Source organism: Microcaecilia unicolor, unplaced genomic scaffold (assembly GCF_901765095.1).
Source record: "Microcaecilia unicolor unplaced genomic scaffold, aMicUni1.1, whole genome shotgun sequence".
NCBI lineage: Eukaryota > Metazoa > Chordata > Amphibia > Gymnophiona > Siphonopidae > Microcaecilia > Microcaecilia unicolor.
In genome coordinates, this window is record NW_021963319.1 from 94,005 (window position 1) to 113,492 (window position 19,488).

The 19,488-nt window shown below is 42.8% G+C and overlaps 1 protein-coding gene across 1 annotated transcript in view; it reads right to left on the reverse strand.

Annotated features, from left to right (window-relative positions):
• Nucleotides 1-19,025, reverse strand: part of LOC115459182 (cyclin-G-associated kinase-like) — a gene marked incomplete at its 5' end in the record, with an annotated part of 94,680 nt that extends 75,655 nt beyond the window's left edge. The window contains 3 exons of the mRNA XM_030189044.1: nt 13,040-13,162; nt 18,744-18,892; nt 18,976-19,025. Coding sequence (XP_030044904.1) covers nt 13,040-13,162; nt 18,744-18,892; nt 18,976-19,025 — 322 coding nt within the window. The remainder of the gene's footprint in view (nt 1-13,039; nt 13,163-18,743; nt 18,893-18,975) is intronic.
• Between the last annotated feature and the right edge of the window lie 463 nt (nt 19,026-19,488).

The following is a 19,488-nucleotide window of genomic DNA, read 5'->3' on the forward strand; positions in this document are numbered from 1 at the left end:
AATCCCCCCCAATTCCAAAACACCCCTTTCTCTGCCTGCCACAAAGAAGGCTTCATAATAGACAGGGGCTGAAGATAATATCCTGTTAACGCCCCCAAAATAAGTTTGTACCTTAAACCAAATGCACAACATGATCGATAATCTGAGCTCCACTTACCCTCCCTTCCCATGTAATTCACAGTAGGTGTTTCAAAGGGAAGTCAAGAAAGTGATCCTGCTCCAATAATACCCCTGGCTTTTTCAGATTGACCTCCCACTCATAAAGCTGTTGTAACTGTGACGCTCAATAATACATAACCAAATTAGGGACAGCCCTCCCCCAAACTCTGCCACAAAAGCTGCTCAGCGAGCCATGGCAGCTTCCCACCCCAAAAAAAAGTATTAATATCCTGTTGCAGTTTGAGAATTACCAATTTAGAAAGCTCTAAAGGTAAAGTTTGAAATAGAAAAGTAATCTGGGCAACATGTTCATTTTAATAACTGTTATGCGTCCCCACCATAAACCCTTCCATTTCCCCAAATCTACCCGGATCTGCTGTAGGATCTTTCCCATAATTCTTCGGGTATAGAAGGGATCAATCCCTAGTGAATTGCACTCCTAGAAACCATATCTCCCCCCCCCCATTTAAAAGGGTAGTTTTGCTGCCACAACTCTTCATCCGTCCTTTCAGTTGTTATACCTTACTCAGATTTATCAAATTTACTTTAAATCCAGCTACATACCCATACTCCCAGAGCTTTCACACAACAACAGGGAGCATCAGGCGCGGTGGAGTCCACATAAAAAAGTACATCAGCAGCAAAAAATGTTATTTTGTGGTGATGTCTCCCTGCACGAAACCCCCTTACATCCCTATTATCCCTAATGGCCTATGCCAGAGGCTCTATAGAGAGGGCAAAGAGCAGGAGACAAGAGACACCCCTGTCGTGTGCCTTGTTGGATGGAGAAAGCCTCCGTATATCCTCCATTAACTTTAATTCTGGTCCTGAGTGCTTCATAAAACTTATGAATCCACCAAGAGAAATGCTCTCTGAGCCTCACCTTTGACAAGACACGTCAAAAGAAGGGCCAACTGACTCAGTCAAAGGCCTTTTCTGCATACACAGATAAAGTTAAATATGACCATGCCTGCTGTCATCTAATATCTGTCATCTGGCATTCAGGGACAAACCTGATTGGTCAGGATGGATTAAACCAGGCAACACTCCAGCCAGCACTGTGCCAATATTTTTGCAATCAATTCAACAGCTACAGTGGTGGAAATAAGTATTTGATCCCTTGCTGATTTTGTAAGTTTGCCCACTGACAAAGACATGAGCAGCCCATAATTGAAGGGTAGGTTATTGGTAACAGTGAGAGATAGCACATCACAAATTAAATCCAGAAAATCACATTGTGGAAAGTATATGAATTTATTTGCATTCTGCAGAGGGAAATAAGTATTTAATCCCTCTGGCAAACAAAAGCTAATACTTGGTGGCAAAACCCTTGTTGGCAAGCACAGCGGTGAGACGTCTTCTGTAGTTGATGATGAGGTTTGCACACATGTCAGGAGGAATTTTGGTCCACTCCTCTTTGCAGATCATCTCTAAATCATTAAGAGTTCTGGGCTGTCGCTTGGCAACTCGCAGCTTCAGCTCCCTCCATAAGTTTTCAATGGGATTAAGGTCTGGTGACTGGCTAGGCCACTCCATGACCCTAATGTGCTTCTTCCTGAGCCACTCCTTTGTTGCCTTGGCTGTATGTTTTGGGTCATTGTCGTGCTGGAAGACCCAGCCACGACCCATTTTTAAGGCCCTGGCGGAGGGAAGGAGGTTGTCACTCAGAATTGTACGGTACATGGCCCCATCCATTCTCCCATTGATGCGGTGAAGTAGTCCTGTGCCCTTAGCAGAGAAACACCCCCAAAACATAACATTTCCACCTCCATGCTTGACAGTGGGGACGGTGTTCTTTGGGTCATAGGCAGCATTTCTCTTCCTCCAAACACGGCGAGTTGAGTTCATGCCAAAGAGCTCAATTTTTGTCTCATCTGACCACAGCACCTTCTCCCAATCACTCTCGGCATCATCCAGGTGTTCACTGGCAAACTTCAGACGGGCCGTCACATGTGCCTTCCGGAGCAGGGGGACCTTGCGGGCACTGCAGGATTGCAATCCGTTATGTCGTAATGTGTTACCAATGGTTTTCGTGGTGACAGTGGTCCCAGCTGCCTTGAGATCATTGACAAGTTCCCCCCTTGTAGTTGTAGGCTGATTTCTAACCTTCCTCATGATCAAGGATACCCCACGAGGTGAGATTTTGCGTGGAGCCCCAGATCTTTGTCGATTGACAGTCATTTTGTACTTCTTCCATTTTCTTACTATGGCACCAACAGTTGTCTCCTTCTCGCCCAGCGTCTTACTGATGGTTTTGTAGCCCATTCCAGCCTTGTGCAGGTGTATGATCTTGTCCCTGACATCCTTAGACAGCTCCTTGCTCTTGGCCATTTTGTAGAGGTTAGAGTCTGACTGATTCACTGAGTCTGTAGACAGGTGTCTTTCATACAGGTGACCATTGCCGACAGCTGTCTGTCATGCAGGTAACGAGTTGATTTGGAGCATCTACCTGGTCTGTAGGGGCCAGATCTCTTACTGGTTGGTGGGGGATCAAATACTTATTTCCCTCTGCAGAATGCAAATAAATTCATATACTTTCCACAATGTGATTTTCCGGATTTAATTTGTGATGTGCTATCTCTCACTGTTACCAATAACCTACCCTTCAATTATGGGCTGCTCATGTCTTTGTCAGTGGGCAAACTTACAAAATCAGCAAGGGATCAAATACTTATTTCCACCACTGTATGTTCAAAAGTTAAATTGGCCTATATGACCAACAGGCAGAAGGATCCTTTCCAGGCTTCAGAAGGAATGCTTATACCCACTTCATTAATACTAGGGGGCAACAGATTGATTTCCAGCAGACCATTACCCACTCTACATAGCAGCGCTCCAATTTCCCCCAGAAAAAGTTTGTAAAATTTGGAGGTGAACCCGTCTAATCCTGGGGCCTTTCCACTTTTCAGTTGCCTCACTGCCCAACCCATTTCAAGAATAGTTATTAGAGAATCAAGTTGTTCCTGCTCTGCAGGTGAGAGTGGAGGTAAGTGAATGTGACTCAAGATATTGCTTTATTTCCTCCACAGTACCCCTCCCCCTTCACTGCTATACAATCTGGTATAAAATCTTTAAAATCCCTTCCTTATCTCTTTATCCACATAATGAAGGGCATCACCCTGTCCCTTTCCCTTTTGTATAAAGTGGCAAATTTGCCTCTCTCGCAACCGCCCGGCTAATATGGTTCCAGACATTGCCGTGCTCAAAAAAAAAAAACGTTGCTGTAACTGTCTCCACATTAAATCTGTTTAATTCAATCTGAAATCTGCCCAACTCAATCCTCACCCTAGTTAGTTGGGATGAGATCAGGTTTTTCTTTATGCTGACTTTCCAGAGAACTAAATTGTTCTTGAAGCTGTAACAAATATCTATCCCTACCATTTTTCTTATGCGACTCCCACTTTACTAGATGACCTCTCACCACTGCCTTTAGGGCATCCCATAGATGACTATCATTCACTGTATCAGTATAATTTTCCAAGAAATAGTCATTGATGATCCCTTTAATTTCTTCACATATCTGTCTCTCTCCTAGCAGATTTTCATTAAGTCTCCAAAATCCTGGGGCCCTAGACCCTCCCCCCCAATTGCCTGGCTCAATCCGAACAGGTGCATGATCTGAGATACAAATATCATCAATATGGGCATCCTGGAAGTGAACCCAGTAATTTCTATGTCCCCATAGTAAATCTATTATGTATAAGTGTCCCTAGGATGGGGAAAAACTATAATTTCTTTGAATAGGATGGTGTAGCCGCCAAATGTCCACTATTTCCAATGTCCGCATTAAAGATGACATGGCCCTTCTATGAGATGCACAATACCCCCCCCCCCCCCACACACACACACCTTTGAATGGTCCAATTTCACACCCAGAACAGTATTAAAATCCTCCCCTACTAAATTGCCCCTGTACCGAAACCAAATACATTCCCCGCCCTTTGGTTTGGTGCATATATATTTACCAAGGTCACATCTATCCTATACAGAAGACTGCTTACTGGCAAGCAGTCTCCTAAAATCATCCTTGAAAACGTCATGTGGTAGAAAAGAACACCTCTTATGAATTAATACCACCAACCCTCCTACCTTACCCCCTCCATCCCTCGTACAAGGGTCCTTTTACAAAGCGGTGGTAAGTCCAGCATGGGCTTACCACTTGCTTAAACAGTAGTACCACTAGGCTACCTCAGCAGTCCAGTGGTAGTTCCCACCCACAGCATGCGCCATTTCTGGTGCTACAAAATCATTTTTATTTTTGTAGCGCTGGTGTGTACCCGGTAGTAATCAGGCAGTGCAGCGAGCTGCCAAGTTACCGCTGGGTTAGCGCAGTAGCCCATACCGCCACCTCAAGTGCTTCACTTGCCACATGGTCATTTCTTTAAAGAAAGGAAGCCCTGCCTTTTACCTGCTGCGGTAAAAGGGGGCCTCGGTGTGTATCAAAAACAAGTGCCAATGCCAGCACAAGCCCCCTTTTGCCGCAGTTTCACAAAAGGACCCCATAATGTGTACATACAGTCACATAATGCTTATGATACAACAACTGCTGATCACATGGTCGCAAGCGTGTTTCCTGCAATAATATAATATCCCATTATAATCTACTTAACTCCCGATAAACAATACACCTCTTGCCCACATCAATAAGCCCACTGACATTCCAAGAGCCAATCTTTATTTGTTACATTTGTATCCCACATTTTCCCACCTATTTGCAGGCTCAATGTGGCTTACATAGTACCGTATCGGTGTTCACCAATTCTGGTATGAACAAATACAAGGTGATATTGTGGTAGAATAAGGTTCATATGTGACAGACACATTAGGGGATCTTAGAGAGGAAGAGTTTAGTTATGTCCGTTACGAGTTTTGGTTTCGTTGTATTGCAGGTAGTCAGGCTTTTATGTTGGGTCAGTGGGGTATGCCTTTTTAACAGGTTTGTTTTTAGTGATTTCCAGAAATTGAGGTGGTCATATATTGTTTTTACGACTTTTGGCAGTGCGTTCCTTAGTTGCACGCTTAAATAGGAAAAGCTGGATGCATAAGTTGATTTGTATTTGAAACCTTTGCAGCTTGGGTAGTGGAGATTGAGGTATGTATGTGCTGATCCTTTTGTATTTCTGGTTGGCAGGTCTAAGAGGTCTGTCATGTATCCCGGGGCTTCGCCGTAAATGATTTTATGAACCAGGGTGCAGATTTTGAAAGCAATATGTTGTTTGATTTGGAGCCAGTGCAGTTTTTCTCTGAGGGGTTTTGGCGCTTTTGAACCGCGTTTTTCCAAATATAAGCCTGGCTGCTGTGTTTTGAGCGGTCTAAAGTTTCTTTGTGATTTGTTCTTTGCATCCCACATAGATTCCATTGCATACAAGTTGATTGTATCAAGTTGCAAAATATTTCCCTCGGGAAGAATGGTTTCAATGCGTTTGAGTTTCCACATTGAGTGAAACATTTTCTTTATTGTAGATTTCGCTTGGTTCTCTAATGAGAGGTTCCGGTCGATTGTAACACCGAGAATTTTTAAGCTGTCTGAGATAGGAAGGATGTAACCTGGGGTGTTTATGTTTGTGGGTTTATATGTATTGTATTGGGATGAGATGATGAGACAGTGTGTTTTTTCTGTGTTGTTTTAGTTGGAATGCATTTGCCCATGAGTCCATGATGTTCAAGCTGAGCTTCATTTCACTGGTGATTTCTGCCAGATCATGTTTGTAAGGGATGTATATTGTGACGTCGTCCGCATAGATGAATGGGTTAAGGCCTTGGCTGGATAAGGACTTGACTAGTGGGGTCATCATAAGGTTGAAAAGGATCGGTGATAATGGTGATCCTTGAGGTACTCTGCAATCTGCTTTCCACGGTGATGATATGTTTGAGCTTGATATGTTCTAGTGGTTAGGAAACCTTTGATCCATTTAAGTGTGTTTCCGCCAATCTTGATGTTATGACCCCTTCCACCACCCTTATTTTCTATACCCCTACTCAGTCCCACCCCCTCCTCTCCCCTTCTCCCTCCTTCTACCCATTTCCCCTCTCCCTGCATCCATCCCGCTGGGAACTCTCCTGAAACCCCACCTCTTGCTTAGGAGGAAAGTACTCATTAGAGGAGTGCTATACCAAAAAGAAAATGTGACCCCCCCCCCCCCACAAATGCTTATCCCCTTTTAAAGAGATACACTCCCCTCCTAAAAAATTAAAGAAAATGGGGGGGGGGGGTGGGGGGGGGGCCCAGACCAAGCTCTCCATACTCCTCCCTTGAACTGCAAAAATAATACTGTTCTTAATAGCATAAGAAAAACACCAAAAACGTGAAAAATATCAAAGCAAGCAACAGAGACCCCCCAAGTTAAAACCCTCAGCAATCTCAACATCATTAGTTAAGCTGATATCACCCCAATTCCACAAACAAAAGATCATGTGATGGATTGTGGAGTCCGGGCCTTTGATAGCTTTCCAGACACCTTCTGCCATCCAGACCATGATTCCTTGTGCTGTATAGGGCTTGCACTAGCCTGTAGATTTGAACATCCCAGCTCCGCCAGTACTTTCCAAGTTTCCGCTGTAGTTTGCCCTTTCTTAGATTTACTGCCAACTGTCGGTAATAGTCCAAATGGGAATAGCCATCCATATCCAAGTCCCACTGCTTGCAGGTATCTGGTGACCTCTTTCAAATCTTTATAGGTCTGTAAGGTGCAGATCGCAAGATCCTGAAATATGGCAATTTACAACTGTCCCACACCAATTCCTTCTGGAACCTGGGCCTACAGAGAATCTCTTCCTTTATAGAATAGTCAGGATAACATCACCACACTCCCTCTACAGGCCCTCACTATGATACTCCCTCTTCAGCTTACTTTTGTACCTCTCGTGTTTCTCACCTCAGGGCCTGACCCGTCCAAAAGAGATTCACAAATTCAGAACAGCACCTGCTTACAGTCCTGATGATTTGCACCCAGAAATATAAGGTCTTCTATAGATAACATCTCTCATGGCCCATCAAAGAGCTATCCAGAGATCAAGCCTTACAGAATAAGGGTCACAAGCTTTTATCTCCCACCCAACATCCTCATTGAGGCACTATCCCTTTCTGAGGTGGTAATCTGAACTGGCTCTCTCATTCTCCTTGTTCCAGTCAGTGAAATGCTATAGTATCCCAAACACTGCCAAAGGTAATCTGTCATTCCTTCCATGCAGGGACACAGATTAGAGTTAGGAAGGGCACAAAGTGGAACCTGAAGGTGCAGCTGAAGCAGGCTTCCAAGGTTTTAGAGTTTTTTTTGCTTTTATTTTATTTTCAGGTTGCAGAAATTTTTGACACACCACAAGCAAATCTGGCCTTAAGGGCACTCTGGGAAGCTTCATTTGTATCGATGGCAGACAGTATTCGGAGTCTTTTTTTTTTTTAATCTGTAACCTCCAGACACACAGCACAGTGAACAACTGCAGCAATAACAGGGTCTTTTTCCTGTTCAGTTTTTTATTGGTAGTGTTAGATTAGCAGTATGCTGATGGCAACCAGACACTGGAGATACCTGACCTAACACAACAGCAACCGGATGGCCTCAGCAAGGAGGAGACGCAGGACCAGCCTGTGCAGAGTTCTCCTGAGGGGAGACCAGACTCTTTGTGGACAACGGCCCGTGCGTTGGCAGGGCTGGGTGCCATGCGAACTGAGATCTAGCAGATCTACATGACAGAGCAACAGCGGCTAGACCAACAGCAGCTGCGATGAGAGGAAGATTAATGGCAGTGTGAAGAGAATGAATTCCAGCGGCAGCGTGAGGAGCGTGAGCGGGAATACTAGCTTCAGAAAAGGAAGTTAGAGATGGAAATGGCTCATATCCAAAGCTCCAGCTCAACCCCTTCGTGAAGGCCACAGGCAGGATCTAAAACCCGGATCAGGTCCACCTTCTTTTCGCAGTTTGATTATAACAGAGGTGACATCGATGGATATCTAACTGCCTTTGAAAATTTTTTTTGCCTAAATGAGATTCCTCAGAAAGACTGGGTGCACAATCTGGGAGGAAAGCTCACTGGTAGAGCACTTGAGGTGTTTCAAGGACTCCATGAGACATGCTCCCCGTTTGAGGAGATGCGTAAAGCTTTGTTGAACTCATGACCCCCAAGACCTACAGACTAAAGTTCTGGACTTTGCAAAAGGGGGATGGATGATGCTCACAGCGAATTTGTGATTCATCTAAGATACCAGCATCAGCAGTGGCTCAGTAGAGCTGAAGTTAAAACCCTGGAAGACTGCCAAAACCTGATGGTCATGGGAGCAGTTTCTTCAGCGTTGTCATCCAGAGGTGAAGGAACACGTTCAAGATCACCAGCCCCATACTCCAGAGAAGGCGGCTGAGTTGGCTGACATCTTCATGACTAACCGTCCCTGGTTGGCAAAGAGAAGCCATCCATATATGGAGCAGCCAGGGCCCTAAGCCAAATATCCCTGCAACCTCAGACTGTCAGCAAATCCTCCAGTGTTCCCCAAAAACCTAAAGTCTTTAGGCATGAGCATCTTTGTTATCAGTGTGGGTGTACAGGGCATTTCAAAGTGGATTGCCCAGATAATCCCAAGCCTGTACTTAAGAGCATTCTAGTTCCTGCACTAAAGCTTGTGGCTTTCGTGGGTGGCTCCAGTACCACGAAGGAGACCCGCACAGTTGCTGCAGCACAAAATGTTACTGGCCATTCATCATGCAAGAAAGCAGATGGGTTTCTACAACACTACAGAACCCCAGTAACTGTGAATCGGACCCAGGTGGCTGGCTTGTAGACACTGACTTTATTATGACCAGAGCTAGTGCTGGAAGATGCAATTCTTCTAGGGCGCACTGTGGAGGTAGTGTTAGCCAATGTACGCACTGCTTGAGTATTCCTGGATTGGGTTACCAAGCCTGAATACAGAGAAATAGGCATAATGAAAAACATGCCGCTACCAATGCTGTGTGGGAACTGACATGAGATCAATGAACATTACCCTTGATAATGGAGTCACCATTTCCACCATGGTGACCCGTAGTCGGGCCCAGGTGGCCCAACAAGCAGAAGCAGCATAGAACACCTCTCCAGTTCCAGATCCTGGGCCAGTCAGTTTCAGGTGGAACCAGCTGACCAAGCAGCAGGAGGTGATGCTCTAATACTTCCAGCAGCACCAGTTCCAGAGGTGACCGGGGCTGTGAGTATGGAACAGCGTGACTTGACACACCTAATGATCAGACTGATGACCTTGATTTGTCAGTACCAGCAGAGACCCTTCCAGATATGGTTACTGATATGACAGACATGCTTTTCAGGAAGCACAGCGCTCTGACCCTGACATGGAAGCCCTGAGGCAGAGGGCTAGGCAATCAATCAGCGAGACTTGTAAAGATCGTATCCTATGGAAAAGGGACTTAATGTACAGAGAAACTGATTGTGTTGATCCTAATAGGCCCTGGCAAGCAAGTAGCTTATAGTGATAGTGCCCAGGACATACAGAGAAAAACTTCTACAGATTGCACACAACAGTCCACTAGCAGGACATCAAGGGGTGAAACGCACTGCACTGACTCAGAACTTCTATTGGCCAGGAGGACCTCAAGCCCTAGCTGATTATTATCAAACCTGTGATGCGTGCCAAAGAGTGGGTAAGACCCAAGGTCACCCTTGAGCTCTCCTGAAACCTTTACCCATTACCAGTGAGACAATAGCTGTGGATATAGTGGGGCCTCTAGCTGGAAAAGATATATATTGACAGTGGTGGACATTGCTACCAGATATCCTGAAACGGTAGCCTTATCCTCCATTGAAGCAGAGAAAATTGCCACCCGCCCTGCTAGAATTATTTTCCCAGGTAGGATATCCATGAGAAATACTCTCAGACCAAGGGACACAGTTTATGTCTGAGCTGACCCAAAATCTAAGGGCACACTGTGGAGTGAAATCTGTGCGTACCACACCATATCATCCTGAAACTAATGGGTTGGTGGAGAGATTTAATGGGACATGAAAGCACATGTTAAAGATTTTCATAGAATCAGGAGACCATGACTGGGAGAAATACTTGCCCTACCTACTGTCTGTATACAGGGAAGTACCTCAGGAGAGGGCCACGATATAATAAGAGAACATTGGGGGGGGGGGGGGAGTTGATACCTCTCACACCCCTGTAATTGAATATGTAGTTAATATACAGCAGAGATTACAAGAACGTGTAGGCTTTGTCAGAGATAAATTGCAGACAGCACAGACGAAACAAAAGACCTGGTATGATTGTAAGGCCCAAAATAGTGAGCTTCATGAGGGCCAGTTCATCAGAATAAACTTCAGGCTAATTGGGCAGGCCCTTACAAGGTCATAAGGTGCTTGAATGATACAAACTATGTATATCTATAGACTCTCAAGACAGAAAGCAGCGTACCTTTCATGTAAACATGTTAAGGGCCTATATGCAAATCACACAGCTATGGTGCTAGCTGTGTACAGCCTACCAGAACAGTGTCAGGATAGTGAGCCCATACCTGACCTCCTAGCAGAGACCTTATCACAGGGATCTACACAACAATTGTAGTGGAGAGCAATTAACCCCCACCCAGAGATAGCTGTTAGAAACAGTATTGCAAAAGTATGCTGATGTGTTTTCCACTAAACCGGGACCTACCTATTTGGTTAATCACAATGTAAACACAGGTGGCTATCAAATTATCTATTGAGATGGAGAGGCAAATGAAGCAGGAGACTAACGAGATGCTAGCCTAGGTGTTAAAAGAAGTCTCATAGACCCTTAGTAGCTCTTGTTCTCAAAAAGATGGCACAACCCGCTTCTGCATGGATTACAGGAGACTCAATGAATGTAGTGCATCTGACGCCTATCCGATGCCCCAGATGGACGAGTTACTAGATCACTTAGCTGGGGCCCAGTACCTGACTACAATGGACCTTAGCTGATGGTACTGGCAGATTTCCCCTAACAGTTGCTGCTCAGGAGTGATCAGCATTTACTACCTCATTTGGTCTGTTCAAGTTTACTGTAATGTCTTTGGAATGAAAAATGCCCCTGATACATTTCAGTCCTTAGTGAATCATCTGTTAGATGGACTCCAGGAGCATACTAGGTCTTATCTTGATGACATTGTTGTAGTCAAGACTTGGGATGACCACCTGATCCATTTAAGTGGAGTACTAGACTAGTTCAGGGAGGCACAGCTGACTATAAAACCCAACAAATGTCAGATGGGGATGGCAGAACTGCAATATTTAGGGCACAGAGTGGGAGGTGGACAGCTGAAGCATGAACCAGCTACACTGGAAGCTATACAAACATGGCCCACTCCCCAAACTAAAAATGCAAGTGCTGGCCTTCCTTGGAACAGCGGGGTCCCTAAATGATCTGACTAAAAAGAGACTACCCCAAATAGTTACCTGGTCGTCAGAGTGTGAAGCAGCCTTCCAGGCATTAAAGATAGCATTAGATACCGATCCAGTCCTAGCTGCACCTGATTACCAACAAAGATTTGTGGCACAGACTGATGTAGCCCTCTCCACAGAAATTAGCAAGTCCTACTACCTAACTTCTGATACACTAGTCACATAGTAACATAGTAGATGACGGCAGAAAAAGACCTGCACGGTCCATCCAGTCTGCCCAACAAGATAAACTCCACATGTGCCATTTTTTGTGTATACCTTACCTTGATTTGTACCTGTCTTTTTTCAGGGGCACAGACCTTATAAGGTCTGCCCAGCACTATCCCCACCAACCACCAGTTCAGAAGTTAAAAGTCAAATCCAAACAAGGAGAGCTGCACAGTGATAATCCACCATCTGCTAGAGATAGAAGAATAGAGAATTGCCTGAGCTGCACAGGGTTCTATTAAGGCACAGCACAATTCTGTACCTTCTATCTCTACCTGATGGTAGATGGACACAAAACCCACAAGTTCCTGGACTCATCTGGTGCACATGATCAGGAAAATTTTATTTAGCTCATAATGCTTAGAAGTTTTTCATATGAACAGCCCAATAGCTCTATAATGATGCTGTAAAACTGTGTGACAATATACGTTTTTCGATTTCAAGCCCTGCATCTGTATGACCAAGCATATTGCTCTCTCGAAGTCAGAATTAGGCTGTACACAGGACTTGGAAGAGATCTGTCATCTATGGCCTCCATCTGATGACTGTCCATAGAGTAGCTGGGGTGAAGGAAGAAGTTTAATGAGAAGACAGGGAATAAGTAAGAATATGTTGTCTGTTTCCTTTGTCAGTATAAAAATTTACACATTGTGACATACATAGCCTAACAAAGAAAGCAAGATTCTCCTGGTGGTGTTTTTGATCCAACAGTGACAAAGAAGAACAGGAGAATGCCTCTACGAAGATCAGAACAGGTTCCAAAGAGCAGAGGATGACACACAACTTCACACATGTAAGGAGAACAGACTATTCAAAGCACCAAAACTTGACCCAACACAGGTCAGTGATTCAGCAGAAAACACCACCTGCGTCAGGGGTGTGAAACAATTGCTCTGAATAACAAAGCTCTAGGTTGTTGTCAGGCAAAAGGAGCCCAGTGTGATCTTTCGTCACAGTGAAATGACACTCTGTGTTCTCAATCTGCCTGCACTATAGCAGACCTTTCTTTCATAACACTGCATACAAGAGCTTTGTTATTCAGAGCAACTGTTTCAAACCCCTGATGCAGGCAGTGTTTTCTGCTGAAATGCGGATCCATTTTGGGTCAGGTTGGTGCTTTAAATAAAGATAGTCTGTTCTCCTTTCACCTGTGACATCAAGTGTCATCTTCTACTCTTTGGAATGTGTTTTTTGATCCACACATGACTTTGTTTTTTAAATTTAACATAGCAACTTATAAGTAACATACAAGATCATTTCTACTTACAAGGCAGTGCACAATACAAATGTTTTTCTGGTCTTGCTTTAGCCACTGATGCATATTTCTGCAAATGCTATAAAGATTCTGAAGATTTGGAGCACGTCGAGCTGACCAACCACATTCAGATACCTTTTAAAGAAATGCTTAGAATTACTCACAACAACTGTTTTAAAGGTAAAATGAGTAATATAATGGCTCGCTTAGACTGTGGTCTCCTTTAAAAATTATAACGTTATCTCTAATTTTTATGATTTTCTGTTCAAAATATGTAGCTAATTGGGTAGCAGATGGAGAAGATTCGTTAAAGATAATAATAGTCTGGGCAATTAGATTGTAAGCTCTGTCGAGCAGGGACTGTCTCTTCATGTTCAAGTGTACAGCGCTGCATACGTCTAGTAGTGCTATAGAAATGATAAGTAGTAGTACTACCTAAGAGAATGTTGACTATATTGAAAATACATTTGGTACTGAAAGGATCAGCTGATATTAGATTTCCATAGTAGTTTATTGTAGTCTTTTTTTAAAAATTGTATATTTGTAGAGTCTTGGAGCTGATTTCCAATGTAATTTATTTTCTTCAGTTCTGGATAATTGCCCTTTGCTTTTATGCTGCCTATATTTTCCGTTTGATGCATAAGATGTCTTTACTGAACCAGATGGTTTGGCTCTTTTTTTTTTATTTAGATTTATTTTTTACTGGTGCCACAGAGTCTAGTATTGGACTTACTTAATTACATCCCAATCTTTTATGAATGTTAATGAATTGACATGGACATGAGCATGAGTTCAGTATCTTACGTTCGACCAGAAGTCATCAATTTCAATCCTTCCTCTAGGCTTAAAAGAGGGATGGGGGATTTTGGGGTGAGGTGTCTTTCAATGATTCTAAGCCAATTTAAGGTGAATATTAATTTGTAGGGCTGGCCATCGACTAAAAACCTTTAATCACATGAGCAATCGTGATAAAAAAATTTTAATCGTGGGATTGTGTGATCCAAATGTAAAACAGTTGAAATAAATTTAGAATGTAGATATGGAGGCATATTTTCAAAGCACTTAGACTTGCAAAGTTCCTATGGAACTTTGTAAGTCTAAGTGCTTTGAAAATGAGCCCCATAGTTTATTATTTTTATTTAACTTATCCTAAACATTCAACCAATAACTTTGATTCCATCTCCTCCCTTTGGCCTTCCCTCCCCTGGCACTATCTCCTCCCTTCCCTCCATCCATGATTACCATGTTTTTTCCTTCTCTTTTTTCTCCCCTCTCTTCTATGGGCACCATCTCCTTTCTTTGATTCTTCCATCTCCTATTTCTAGCATCTGTCCCCCCCCCCCCCCCCCCCTTGCGGTCCCCATCTTTCCTCTCTCTCTTCATTTCTCCTGGCACTTCTTCTTACTTCTCTGGCACATCTCTCTAGCATCCCATTACCCTGCATCTCTCGCTCTTCTCTTTCTCCTGCCATGGTACACTCCTGCCCCGCATTCTCTGGCTCTATTCTTTTTCCTCCCTCTGCAGCTGCCCCTCCGCCTCACATCTCTGGCTCTTCTCCTTTCTCTCTCCCGCTGGTCGCTCCTTCCCTGAATCTCTCTCTCTTCTCTTCTGCTGGCCCGCCGTTGCCCCCCTCCTCCCCCACATCTCTGGGCTCTTCTCTCTTTCTGCTGCCACTGCTGCCCACTCCCCCCCCCCACCCCGGGTTGCAGGTCCGTATCTTTCTTCCATTTTTTCTGCTGACAGTGCAAACTCTTCTTTTCCTATCCAGCAGCCCCCACTCCTCTGCAACGCCATCTTCCTGCTCCTCACAGCTATTGCAGTGGAAAGCATTACTGCTGTGTCGCTGGTGCCGAAGCCTCTCTGTAACAGGAAGTTCCGCCCTCCTCTGATAGAACTTCCTGTTTCAGAGAGAGGCTTGGAGCAGGGTAACCAAGTGTGCTTTGAGTGCAGTGGCCATGAGAAGCAGGGAGAAGATGCAAAGGAAAGGAGGCGTGCCGGGGAAGAAAGGAGAAGTGGCAGGTACAGCAATGCTGGATGTTTACAGGTGGATTAACGCGCATTAAAATTTTTAACCTGGGTTAAACATTTAACGTGTTAATCACGTTATTAACGAGTGTAAATGTACAGCCATACTAATTTGTAATGATTTGACCAAAGGGTTGGTTCCCATGAAGTATCAGAAATGGATAAGGGCAAATGAGTTGGTAAAATCTATAAGCAAAAAGATCAAGAATATGACCTTTTAAATGAAGGCAGGGGTGTGTGGGTGTAAGAAATTCCAGGAGGATAAGAAATTCAAATGTCTTTTTCAGTTGGGGTTTGCTAGGTTATCCAAGGGCCAGTTATAAAATAGTAAAACAGTCAAACATACATTCCATTGTATCTCTTCCTTTACTTGTTAATTTTTGATACTACTCTGTCTTTCTTATACTGAATATAATGAGTTATGAACTGCTTTATATGCTTGACTTAAATTACTCATTGTAAACCACCTTGAACTCGAGATTGTTTGGGATAATGTGGGTCATAAGTATCATAAATAAAAATAATAACTGAACCAACATGACAAAGGCAGTACTAGATATGGTACTTTACAAACGGGGAGAATATTTCCGATTCAGTGAATGATCAGATGGTGTGGTTCAGTAATAAAGCAAAGGCTGAAACGATTCATTCAAAGGTGAGGATTCTTGACATAAGGCACATGAACTTTGTTAAAGATACAAGAGTATCTCAATAAGATATTAGCTGGTGAGGAAAATGTAAGGGAAATAGAAGAGCAGTAAGGGAAATAGAAGAGCAGTAAGCAAAAACTGAGAGCAGATTTTTCTAATGCAACAAAACTTTTTGTTAGGAAAGTAAATAGAATTAAGAGGCTGAATAAAAGGAAAAGAAACAGTTAGTGTTCGTATCAAACTACAAGAGACCGACAATAAAGTAAGAAAGGTAATAATATCTGCAAAGGTAAAGAAGCTAGAAGGAAAAGGGAAATGGGACAATATACCACCTTTCTGTGGTTTTTGCAACTACATTCAAACTGCTTTACATAGTATATACAGGTACTTATTTGTACCTGGGGCAATGGAGGGTTAAGTAACTTGCCCAGAGTTACAAGGAGCTGCAGTGGGAATCGAACCCAGTTCCTCAGGATCGAAGTCCGCTAACTAACCACTAGGATACGCCTACAAAAGTCACTTACATATGAAATTAGGTGTTAATTTTTTATATTGCTTTTGTAATAATATACACGTTTCTCTTAATTTTTTCCATCACAGTTTGTTTTGGTTTATGTAAACCAAAACATGTATGCTGATGTGGCAAAATGGTGAATTTTTGCAGAATGAGAATTGTAAGACTATTTCATGGTGTTTTTCTCTAGTTTGGCCAGGTGGTGGTGCATGTTTATGTTTAAAGCTGTTAGAAAAAAAATGACTGTTCCTTCTTTAGTTTAGCACAGAGAGGAAGTAACCTGAAGTGATGTGGCTAGCTACTTAAAAAAAAAAAATGTTGTTCTGGGCTCTGATTGGCCTAGGAGCTCAAATCTAGCCTGGAAATACTGGATTTCTCTCGGTCTCAGATAGGGAGAGGACAGAGAAAGATCTCTTCACTGAGGCCTGTCAGCAGTTATATTCTGCAACCTGTAAGTAGCTATATTTCCTATACACCCAGGCACTATCCAGGTAGTGAACAAGTGTAATAGTTTTAAAACTGATTCCTGTTTGCTTTACCTGTTATTGGTTTGCTGTACTTTTCCACCTGTTTTATATGGTTCATTGTTCAACTGTGATAATAAAACCTATTGGCTCTGATGTCTTGGACTAACTAAGAATCCTGTTTGTGTGTTGGGTCTGTAGGTGCTTTCCAGGAACTGCGGGACCCCTGAGAGCATGGCCTCAGTGTCCTAGAATCACCAGGGAATAACCTGTGGGTGGGAGAGTCGCCCAGAGGCAAGTGGAACCTGCTGCATGGGGGTGCACGGTTGACTAGTATAGAGCACATGCCCAGGTGTAGGCAGGCCTGAGCAATGCTGGGGATAGACTCTCCAGGTGGCCGCGGGGTTAGCCCCAGAGGGTGCTATGTGTTCCTGAGTTGGGTTTTATTTAATCAAGTTCAAAAAATGGTAGAATACAAAAGTAATAAAATTCCACAAATCACATGATCTAAAAATACACACTTGTGGAAATTAATTTCTATTTTAATTCAAAATTCCTTCAAAATTAGCCATTATCAACCTATCATAATAATGTGAAGAAAAAACCCTACGCTCAATCTAGCAACTCATCATCTTAATGACAAGAATTTCACTTCCTTTTAGCTGTCATCACCCACTCATTCCTTACAGTCCCATAAATGTTATTCATACTATATAAACAGAAGTCCAATAATTCAATCCAGAGAGCGCATACGTACATCAAAAGAATCCTCTTCACCCAATGTTCATTATCATGTTAACTTTACATTCTTTGCTGCATCAGTCATCATATTCAACCACCATTACATATTTACGAAGTTCCAACCTCGCAGTGGTTTCAATCTCACAAGCTACCTCAGGGAGCTGAATAAGATTAGGCAGCAAAAGTGTGTTCCCTCCAGAATTTGCACAGAAACCACCAGTCAAGTTGGAGCTTTGTAGACACCTGATGTTATTGAATCTAATGCAAAAAACAGCAAAGAATGAAGTTAACATGACAATGAATATTGGACAAAGAGGATTCTTATTTGAGACAAGTGTGCACTTTTCTGAATTTGATGGGAATATTTATTTATGAAAATTTAATATACCACCATTCAGGACCCATCACATGGAATTAGCGGGAGATAATGAACTAAAAGAGGTTATGTTTTTGTCACTGATTGCTGAGTTGCTGGATTGAGCACTCCATTCCTTTTTTAAATATTTTTATTTTTACGTGTAGGTTGACAGTGATAGCTAATTTTGAAGCAGTTATCCTGAATTTACGATTTAAAACATTTTCATTTTGCTTGTTTTTGCAGAATCAGTGCCTTTTTCTTTCACTTTTCGATAGTACAATGATCCTAAGCACAAGGCAAAAGCAATAATGGAGTGTCTCAGGAAAAGACAAGTGAGACTGTCCTCAAGTTGCCCAAAGCCAAGCCCAAATCCAATAATCTATGGCAACACCAAAACTGTAGCCCATCAATGATCCCCAACTAATTTGAAATGGCTTGCTTATTCCGCCAAGATTGGCCAAAAACTGCACCATCCCACTGTGTGAAGTTGGTAGACAGTTTATCCTAAATAATTCATGGCAGTTACTGCTGCAAAGGGACTTCTACCAAGTTTGGATCAAGAGTTGTGAAAACATTTTGGCTTTCTTATTCTTAACTACTTTTTAAACAGTTCTATAATTTATTACTGTATATGGCTTGTCTAGATAAAAATACACCTACTTAAAAAAAAAATTCAAAATGAATTAAAAAGCAGAATGCAAAATATATAAGGATGTGAACACTTTTACAAGGCACTTTACTTAAAGAAGACACATTGATAATTTAGAATTGCAATATTCACTAATACTGCAAAAATCCTACAAGAAAGTGCAGCTCAAACTTTTTCCAGCCACAACCCCACGCCTGTGGCTGTAATAACAGCTATGGCCCTGTTAAAGCGCACCATAATGATACGCCTATGTAGTGACTGCTCAGGAAGTTTGGGAAGTGTTGCTGTGATACAGTAAATAGTGAAATTACAAACCCGGTTATGAAATCTTGCAGGTCTGTATGTTCTTGGGGACAAATTATAAACAGCATAGTGCCCAGGATGTTTGGAGTCCAGAAACAATCTCACATCTTCTATATTATTCTTAATTGCAGATTCTACCCCTTCTGCTGGGAATGACATCACTGAAAGAGACCATTACACATGTTACATGGCTGCTTCATACAGGTATATGAAAAAATAAACTAAGTGATTCCAAATAGCATACCAGCAATTCTAGAAGTGATATAAGACAGATCCAACTCTCCTTTTGCATAACTGAAATAAAAGAAAAAAAAAGATGATTTGTTAGTTAAGAGGAGCATTTCTGATAAAACGTCTAAATCTGATTTTGGACATTTTGCTAGAAACTTCCAAAAATGAGGTGAACATTGGCATTTTGGAACCAAAATGTTTTTTTGGTTCAAAAATTGCCTTTTCCTAGATGTTTTGTGCTCAGTGCGTTTTCCTTTTGGGACCATTTTGGAAAATAAAACATCCTAGAGAAAAATGCCCCCAAAAACAGCCATTGTTATGTCTGGGGGCCATCATTATTAGTAGACTGACCATACAGACATCCCAGCAGAATAGTGGGGCAGCCTAGGGGGCACTGACGTGGACTTCACATAAAGGGTTCCAGGACACATCTCCATAACCCCCTACACAGTGGTGTAGCTACGGGTGGGCATGGGCCCTCCAGTTTTGCTTCAGGCCCACCCAGTTGCAGCGCACATCATTAGTG